Source organism: Mastacembelus armatus, chromosome 4 (genome assembly GCF_900324485.2).
Source record: "Mastacembelus armatus chromosome 4, fMasArm1.2, whole genome shotgun sequence".
NCBI classification, from domain to species: domain Eukaryota; kingdom Metazoa; phylum Chordata; class Actinopteri; order Synbranchiformes; family Mastacembelidae; genus Mastacembelus; species Mastacembelus armatus.
The window spans coordinates 22073171-22083084 of record NC_046636.1 but is presented as its reverse complement, the minus strand read 5'-3'; the positions used below and the strand labels follow the sequence as shown (position 1 = coordinate 22083084).

General features: G+C 41.1%; 1 protein-coding gene across 2 annotated transcripts; it reads left to right on the top strand.

Annotated features, from left to right (window-relative positions):
* Positions 1–1479: 1479 nt before the first annotated feature.
* Positions 1480–9908, top strand: LOC113129292 (putative uncharacterized protein DDB_G0290521). 2 transcript variants are annotated; one of them, XM_026305207.2, is made up of 5 exons: positions 1480–1769; positions 4263–4445; positions 5946–6461; positions 7591–7748; positions 8058–9908. In XM_026305207.2, exons 1-5 carry the CDS (start codon positions 1700–1702, stop codon positions 8100–8102), a joined length of 972 nt encoding a protein of 323 aa, XP_026160992.1. In that variant the 5' UTR covers positions 1480–1699; the 3' UTR covers positions 8103–9908. The 2 variants fall into 2 exon arrangements, with proteins under 2 accessions (XP_026160992.1, XP_026160991.1); XM_026305206.1 differs by having other exon boundaries at positions 5943–6461.
* The last annotated feature ends 6 nt before the right edge of the window (positions 9909–9914 follow it).

Below are 9914 nucleotides of genomic sequence, written 5' to 3'. Positions count from 1 at the left end.
AGTGCTGGTTATCTTATTGAATTGAAAACCAAACCCCATACGCAGCTGCTCTGAACAGTTCAATCCTTTTGTAGGATGCATTCCTGGGATTAATGTTACTGCTACCTTCTATGTTTGTTACAAATACAAAATTATTTAGTAAATTATTCTCATCATCACTTTCACAGGAATTCAGTAGAGGGGAATGACATAGCTGTGGCTGTACTCTTACGCTCACTGGGGCTGCAGCTTTTAGAGAAATACTAAAAATACAGTGTGGTTTTCACAGTCCTGATCAGCAAAGTATGTACTTTTTAAGAACAGATTTGGATGTAGAGTAACAGCGCCGCCATGTGCGCAAAATGAGACATCAGAGTGCAGTGAAAAGCCCTGTAGAAAACCAGTCACGAAAAAGCATTGTTCAAGCTTCTGCATCAACTCTAATACCTAAAATGAAAGGTTAATTCATAAAATGCTAACTAATAACATCGCTATGTCAAAGACTTCATGTTATCCTTAATCGCGCCTATTATAAATGATTGATAAATGATTTAAATAGGTGCAAAAACACAACATAATGATTGCAACAATATCCATGACGAAAACTACTGTAAGCATTTCCAAACTGGTTCCTAGTTGTCGTAAACTCTAGTTCTCTGGAGGTTATTTTAGAGTAGATAACCCAGGAGAGTTCTGGTACGGGAGGATCATCCTCTGCACAGTATTTTTATAAAGACCAACAAGACTGCCAGAACTTCTTCAGATGATCCACAGAAAGATTTAGGAGATCCTTTTTTCCTGCAGCTATTACACTTTTTAATAAGCACTACTATTTTTTTTCATGCATTCTTTTGCAAATTGCATATTTGCAGATTAGTTGTGTTGTATTTGCCATTCTATCGTCGAGGTTGTGGTGGATTGTTGCGCACTGGCAGTGAATAAGTAGGCCTATGCCCGGTGCCAACATTGATTGTTGTGTGTTGTATCTTGTACTGTAGTCGTTCTTGTTTTTTGTTGTCCATGTTAACAGATGACTTTCCCCTTAGAGGATTAATTAAATGACTCCAATCCAATCCAATCCAATCCAGTTCAATTCAGTCCAATCCAATCTAATTCAATTCAATCCAATCCAATACAATACAATCGAATTCCACTCTCTCTCCATTGAAATATCCTCACATACACATCGCAAAGGAAACTTACAATGTTGATGTTTCAGTAGATAGAAAAAATAGACTAAATGCTTCATATTCCATACGGAAGAAATATGGCCTGTTTCAACATATGTGAAAAACTCAAATCCATTAGTGGAGACTTGTAGTGGAGACTATAGAAAGATATCTGCATGGTTTTCTGTAACTGGTAAGCTCCGTATGCCCTTGTGCGCTGCGTAGGTAGGTGTCAGTGTTTGTACAGAGTAGAAATCATGGCACAGAGTCAGACACACTGACTATGTTGAACTGGGAACACGTGGCAGAGTTTCTAGAGAGGAAGAGAGAGAGGACGCACACACTCCTCCTTCAGTCCCTTCAGCCACGCACACACTGGCAGAGCTGCTGTCTGTAGTGGGCAGGAGTGTATCAAGCTCCCTGGGATTTTTAAACAACTCAGTCAAAGTCTGGTCTCGGGCTGTGGATAAGACAAAAAAAAAGAAAAAAAAAAGACGGAGGAACATCGTTTGTTTTTTGGTATTTTCTTACCGTGCCGCGAGAGGACAGAGATGATGGAGACCAAATTGTGGATTGCTCTTTGTGCGCTGCTGCTCGTTAAGTTGGGATCAGCAGAACACGGTAGGAAACAATTTGTTTATACTTTAGCCATTAGTATGGGGGAAAAATTGTCATAACGGCACCCGTTACTTACACACACACACACACACACAGACGTACGCACGCACGCACGCACATACACACACACGCACACACACAACAAGCTCACCTGCCAGACAGCGGTGTTTCTTTGAGATTTACAGATGTTAAGGTGTAAACTCGGGGCTGAAGTGAGTTTATAGTGAAATGCCATCCTTGTTCCTGTTTGTTCACTGTGACCATCCTAGTTCCTCTTGTGTTTCTCTCAACCTTTGGGATCAGAGGAACACTTTCTGCCACCTCAGGCTAAATGTTTGAGTTTCACACCTGCCCCCTTTTGTCTTCAGCTTTATTTAAATGTTCCTTTCTTCAGCCAAGATTCTATTTTGTTTAAACAGCCTCACACCTTTTCAAATCTCACATCACCTTCTCCCTCCCCCCACCTTTATTCTTCCTCTTCTTGCATTCACCACAGTTACATACCTCTCACACACCCTGTGTTTCACTCTCACCCACCTTCCCCATTCTCTCTCCCAGTTCCTAACACTTTCTCTCCTCCCATCCTCTCTCTCCTTCCATCAGAACCTCTCACATGAAAGGAAAATGGGGCTATTGACATTTGAAAAGATTTTATTGGGCCGAACTGTCCCATCAGATCCTCAAGCTGAATTTCACATGAATAGAAAATAACATGGTTCCACTGGAGGACATTTATTAGCTGTAAATTAACAGGGAAGTACTTTGTATTAAATGACACCTCTAACTGTGCAGCAGCACATTGCCAATTCTCTGGGTTCACTCTAATTGGCTTGCCTCTGTAGTGCATATTGCACATAATGAACAGATTTTAAAGCAGTGCCACTGTTGCCAGTTCAGTTTTCACTGTGACCAGACAGTATGTTAGCTGTATTTGGCTCTAATATATGTGTATAATAATATAGTACTGAAGTGAAACCAAAACTAGAATGAGAACTTGATTTGAATTCAGTTTTTCTGGAGCATTAATTCTCTTTTTGTTTGAATTTTATTAAGATTCCCATATTCATTAAAGTCCATTTCTATCCAGAAAAATAAAACACTCTCAGTTTCTCTCAGCAAAGGGCATCTGGACCTCACAAAGATCTAAATAAAAATTTCCCACTAAGATTCAACAGACCTACACAATAACTTGTATGCTCTATGTGCATATAATTTCTGGTTGTGTCCTGTTAAGAATCATAACCGAGTCACTGTAGTGTCCTAAGACACTCACATGTAGCATAGTAACACCTAGGACTGGAAACATGTTGCTGGTATACAATTTTAAAAAGTCCAGATGAAAAGGCCAAAGGGCAATAAACATGTAGCTGTTTCAGTCCGCAGTTGTTTTGACTTCTATTAAAGGGAAAATCAGTTGAAAATGTTCTCTTATTGACTCAGTCACAAGCTCTGAAACCAGTTATAGTTTTTTTTCAGAAGCAGTTAGACTGGTTTCACACAGTGGTGTTACTGATGACGCTGCTAGTAGTGAAGCAGCAGAAACGGTTGGCTGTTCCTCTCACTGCCAGGGTCAAGAAGTGAGCAGGAGCTATTTCCCCAGGCACATGCTGCACTGGCCTGAAAGATTGTGAGTAAGACCCTGGAACATCTGGAGAAAGGAGTGTTCAGCAGTGGAAACAGAGGTTCCCTTTATAAATCCACTGCACGCACACATGCGCGCGCACACACACACACACACACACACACACACGCATATGTATATATAAACAGACATACTACTCTAGGATTTGACCTAAGCAGCTCTAATGGAGTAAAAGTGAGGGAACAAGGCCAGTATTATAGAGCCAAACACCTCTGTCTATTTACGAGTGTGTCTGTTTTTGTATCATTTAGAGTTCAACCAGGTCTCTCTTCCTCGCTCTCACCGTGTGTGTGTGTGTGTGCTGATTGGGTGCATGAGTGATTACAGAGGTAATGAAAGGCATCATGGCAGTGTGTTATGGAACAGTAATGACATTACAATACATTACTGCTCTGGTCTTCATCAAAAGGAAGCAGTTAGAAAACAGAAATGAAGTCTTGTACAGCAGTGCCAAGGCAATCAGGGCTGAGAGGGAAGAGCGAGAACACGAGAGGTTGAAGGTCTTCATTAAAATGATATTACTTTAAAGACCAAAAATTACATATGTCTCATGTGGGATGTAGTTGATGCCATGCAAAGTAAAAGTCAGATTCCATCTTTATGCATTTATCTCATACTCTGAAATTATGTCTTACAGTAATGTGACTGCGTTGTACTGTAATTTCAGTATCAGTTTAGCTCAGTGGTTTCCAATCTGGGGGCTTGGACGAACGTCTCCCTGTGTTGACTAATATCCTACAACATATTTGACAAGCAGACTAAGAGCCACTGTATCGGAAGCAAATTCCTTGTGTGCCTCATATTTGTTTGGAATAGTTAACAAATCAATATCATCACTGTCCTCTCTTCTCTAGAAAACAACAATGCTGATCATGACACTTTGCCGACTGCAAAGACCACAGCTCCAGACCTTGTGCCTCCTTCTAACCTGAACTTCACCAGTCATCCTGCTTCAACACTAAATGGCCTGGAAACAAACTCTAGTTCCGGCAACACAAGCAGGAACACAAGTACACCTGAACCAAAGAAAGATAACGGTAACTATTCAACTCTTATTTCTATTATTCACTATAAGAAAATCATAAAGGCATGAAAGTTAAAAAAGTCACGTCTAGTCATGTCTGTGGTATGAGGACATTGGAAAACATGTCTTAAAAGGTGATTGGATATTGCTCTTATTATTTCAGTTCGTTTGAGGTTTGCTAGTTGGGAGGTTTTGTCACACATCAGGAGAATTTTGTTGGAAGTCCAGCGGCAGGCGGCCCAGGCTTTAGGAGCTATATTTAAAGTCCTTATCTCTGTTTTCCACTAACACAACACAGGCAAAGACCAAAAGCTCAGCACAGGGAAGGAAATGGTGTTAGAGATGGCGTAAGATAAAAGTAAAAGAGGAAAATAAAGAAGGTATGACTGAGTTAATGAAATAAGGTGCAGTCCCATGGTAAAACACACTTGGAGAAAGAGTTGGCTCTGAAGCAATGGTTTTGAAGAGAGAAGTGATTAAATGCTGTGTGACTTTTCACAAGGGGGTGAGAAAGCTAGAAGTGAAACACTCTTCACAGACACACACACACACACACACACACACACACACACACACACACACACTCTTGCTTGCCTGCTCCTTCACACCCTCCAGTGCTGCTTCACACATTACGCATGAACATATTCACAGCCTAGCACACACTTTTAGGCACTTTGTTTAATTTTGAAAAGACAATTTACTATTATAAACTTAAAGAGTGGTTATCGCTGTGTCATCTTGCCATTCAGACAGATGTGGTTTTATTTGACCTGGTTTTATATTTGACCTCTAGTCTTCTGCCTCCAGGCCATCACAAAGGAAGGGAATGGACTGTCATTTGTGCTGTTCACAGCATTAAAAAATTGCACTTTGACAACACAGTCAGTCTGGTAGCAGCTCTGTGATTCTGTACTCAGGCAGAGCTGCTTTGAACTAAATGCTAAATGCTAAATGTTAACGGATGATGCTAATGCCAGGCAGGTATAATGTTTCCCATGTTTACCATTTTAGTTTTACAGGTTAGCATGATTACATTTATATAAGAGCACAAAACATTAGTGTACAGCAGTGGGTGTTGGGAGTGTCATAAATCAAAGCATTGGATGAATGTCAGTAGCTATTGAGACATTTCACTCAAAACCAGAAGTATTAGCCACATTGTGGTTTATCCTCTGAGGACCAGGAATGTCTGCACCAAATTTCATGGCATTTATGTTTTTGAGATATGTCATTTTTAGTGGTGGACCAATCAACAGAAAGACACTGCCATCTATGCTGAGACATATTTCTCAAAACCTGGACAAATGAAACCAAACTACCTAGCATGGCTACATATCACTAGTAAAGTATAATAAAATATATATATTTGGGTGAACTGGCCTTTTAATACCTCAAACATACAAATAACATATAAATGAAATGTAGCTTATGCTACCTTGATGACACACTGTACAGCATTAGAACGATGATAATAATGTTGTCTTTCTCTTTCTCATCATCCCTCCCTCAGTAGATGTCAGTTCGGAAAACAATGGGAACCGCACAGACGAGTCGACATCAAAGTCTCTAGTTCTTCCTTCTGAAAGCCCTGTCACCACCTCTCACATCCTTCCGACCTCCACTGCTACAAGCCCCCCAACCACAGCCAGCATTGCCGCAGCAGACACACTGACACATCTTACACCATCTCTAACACCATTATCAAACACATCACATCATCCTGCAGCGCTACCTCCTGACTCCATCTCACCCTCAGACCAGCCCAGCCACACCAGAACTCACTCATCCACCTCTGTCCCAACACCTGAACAGCCAAAGCATCAAAGCACCACCGCCCATACTACCAGCACCCAGACCAATTCAACATCCAGCACCAAAGTGACCCCCGTTGCTGAGTCTCCACACGTTTCTTCACAATCTGACATACCACAAGCTCAACCAAAGTCCACCCTCACACCACCGAGCAGCCCCTCCGCCCAGGCTAAAGCCCACGTCGACACCCCGTCCCAGCTCAACGTGGGGGGTGACAGTAAGTGCACAACATTTTTCTGTTTTGGTGTATAAATTTGTTCTGGACTATTTGCAGCCTGGATATTGACAGAGCCAAAAGTGAACTGGCTTCACAACAAAGGCAACACTGTTCTTTGTTTTCCAGCACAAACCAGTCTTCACATCTACACACACAGACACACAAAACACAAAGACACGCCACGCATCCCCCGTCCACATCTTCTACAAGCACCGTCACCACCAAGCACTCCACAATTACGGCTCTGTTTGGGAAAGGGCCACAAGCAGTCATGGGACTCCAGGCTTTGAGAATGCTCTGTTTTGTCATGTTTTTTTGTTGTTGTTTTGACTCCTTTTGCATTTGCTTGTCTACTAAATGATTTAGATATTCACACTTTATCTTTCTGTATCTATACTTTAGAGATAACTCTCCAGGTTTAGGCTGTCCTCATTGAAAGGAAAAAGGAAGGAAACAGTTAAGACATCAACTGTCTAAATCTTCTCTGACTCTGTGTGGTTTTATTAAACCACACTTGGCACCTTTCCTGTTTCCATTAGCCAAAGGGACAGAGAGCATTCACTGGTTTCTGTGGTTGTTGTTACTTTTGACCAAAGGATATAAAAAAGGGCCAAGTTTACAAAACAGTCTTCCCTAGCAACTTCCATATACAGCAATACACGACCACAAATACAGACATAAGCTCCTCCTCCACAGAAATATACAAACACAAAATCATGAACATGAACGGTCAAGCGTGCACTCTTAAAGGAAACGAAAACATTCTGTAGTGTATGCATATGCCATGTAAAGAAGTTGACTATAAATCTAAAAACACAATATCCTATGAATATATGTGCTTGTTCAACAGTGCTGTACAGCCAAGCTTAGCATCATCATCCTGTTTGACATTTCTGTCCTGAGCTGCACCATGAACACTGGAGCTCAACTTGCTGCTGTGGCATCTATATTTAGCTCCAGCCACAGCATTAAATTGCCATTCAAGAAGCTGTAATTGTGCTTTTGCACTATGTTAAGTCAAAGTAATATCCACGTTTAACTGTGCGATGCCAGCTTGTTTATTCAGGCAGCTGCATGTTAACAGAGGATTTTGCCCTGCTGATGTGTCTCTTTTGTTATTTTGCTTCAGCGACAATGGTCCATGAGTCTCCCACATTAGACCCCCTCCTGGCCGGCCTGGTGTCAGCCTTCATCATCACTGCTGTCATTATTGCTTTGCTCCTCTTCCTCAAACTGCGCCGAAGAGGCAACCAGCCGGAGTTCCGCAGGCTGCAGGATCTACCTATGGTGAGCACATCCATGATGTCCAAGCAACACCCACAGTGTCATCTCTGTGAATAGGTTCAGTCTGTCAGATATCATTAAGCACAGATGTGACCTCACCAGTATTTACTGGTTAAACTGCTGTCTTCATACCAAATCTAGCCATGTTGTCCTAGCATAATGACTGCAAACATGGGAATCAGATAGGATACAGTCTTCACCCTATCTTAACCCTGTAGAAAACCAAGCCATGTTTTTTTTTTTACACTCAACTTGTGCAGACATACTGTATGTGTAATTAATTGCTATGTTACTCCATTTTTTTCTGCATAGGACGATATGATGGAGGACACACCCTTATCCATGTACAGCTACTGATGGAGGCATGATTGAAATTTTGGCACCTAAATACCAGCCGGGCTCGTGCCACAGTGGTCATTGAACCTGGCCTCTTTTCCTTAATCTGCACCAAACAGAAACAGAAAGTATCCTGGGTAGGTGTGAGCAAGCTTCTGGATTGCTTTCATTTATCCAGTTCACCAACAGGTAGGAAAAGGCTTGAATTAAGCTGCAATGGACAATGAAGACATTACCCATGATGGGGTCCCATTGGAAAAAGTCTGTTTTGGTGTCTGTAATTACAAATTATGTCAACACCTCCTTTCAATGTTGTATGCTTAATATTTTTCAGCCCATCTTTGAGTGTTGTTGAGGCTGATAGATTTTTATTTTCCTGGAGGTGAAAAGAGTAGGTGTAAAGGAGGAGCAACATTATCAGTTGTGTCCATCACTGCATGGGTTTACGCCTGGACACTGAATCAACCTGTCCTGTGTGGTCTAACAGTCTGACCGAGAGCCCAGAGAAGACAAATGAACATAACGGCCTGATTACAGTGCTGATGAGGTTGCACTTTATTAGTTTTCTTTTCAGGAGAGAAAGTGGACAACTATTTTTTTGTATGAAAAAAAAGAAAAGAATTTTGTTCTGCTTGTGTACATATATGCAGGCGTAGCATTGTGTGCCTTGTAGGTGTGTGTGCATGTATGTTTGTTTTGAAGGCACAACAGGATATTTAAAGAGTTTCCTTTCTGTATTAGAGGTCCTGCTGCCTTTTAGTCAGATGTTCACATGTGAAGTGATTTTTTTTTTTGTTTATTTCCCAGAGTCTTTAATTGCAGGAAAGAGTGCCTTACATAGCAAAGGAACAGCTCTTATTCTATACTGTATTTATACTCAAACCAACTAACTTCCAGATTTACCAGTCATTCCCAGTACTTTGTAATATCTCATGGCACTGAGGGCCAGGCAGCTGCTCTGACTTGCCTGTGTTTGAAGACTTGCCTTGAGCATGCTCACTATGAAACACTCACAATGGCCTTTACAGTGTTAGCATTGTCCTGGGCAATGTAAAAAACTACTGATGATTGCATCACAAAAAGACAGGTTGCTGTTTTAGCGTTTACCAGACACAAACATATAATTAATGTTACATGGACTGAGCTGACAGCACCTTAGTTCCAGCAGGCACTGAGTTTACTGTGTATCAACCTTGCTGTATATTTGCTTTGAAAATGGCAGGAAGACATGAGTGGAAGTGAGACACACACAGGATGACAGAATAACTCACACTCATACAAAATACACATAGCTCCTGTTTATATAGGATAGAGCCTATGTATCAATACATCAAGTTTTTGTACCATGAAGAACTGCATATGGGTGGCAAATTAAAGGCAAAACAATGTATCTTCATAGGGTTTTAATCCACCAGAACAACTTAGATTCTGTTTGGCAGAGATGCCACTCATTGTCTCATTTGATGTTCTGATGATGGAGGTGGAGAGGGCCTTCAAATGGCACCAAAGGTTTGGACACATTAAATGTAGCAGGAAAGCGTGTCCAACATGGTGGGTTGAGATCTGGTGAATGTGAAGGCCAAAAGATATGACTAACATTTTCACACATAAAACAGTCTGTGAAGCTATTTTTTCACAATTTCTCACCCATCTGTACATCTAATTCTAAATTAGACTCTTGAACTTTATATTAGTATTAAACTTGCCTGTAAAGTCCTGTGTTTGTCCATTTCTGTAAGTGCCCTGAATACATAATGAGGCTTTGCAGTCAGATGCGGATTGTGAACTGCTGGTGTCTGTTGGTAATTAAAAGTTTTTGAAACCATGTACTGC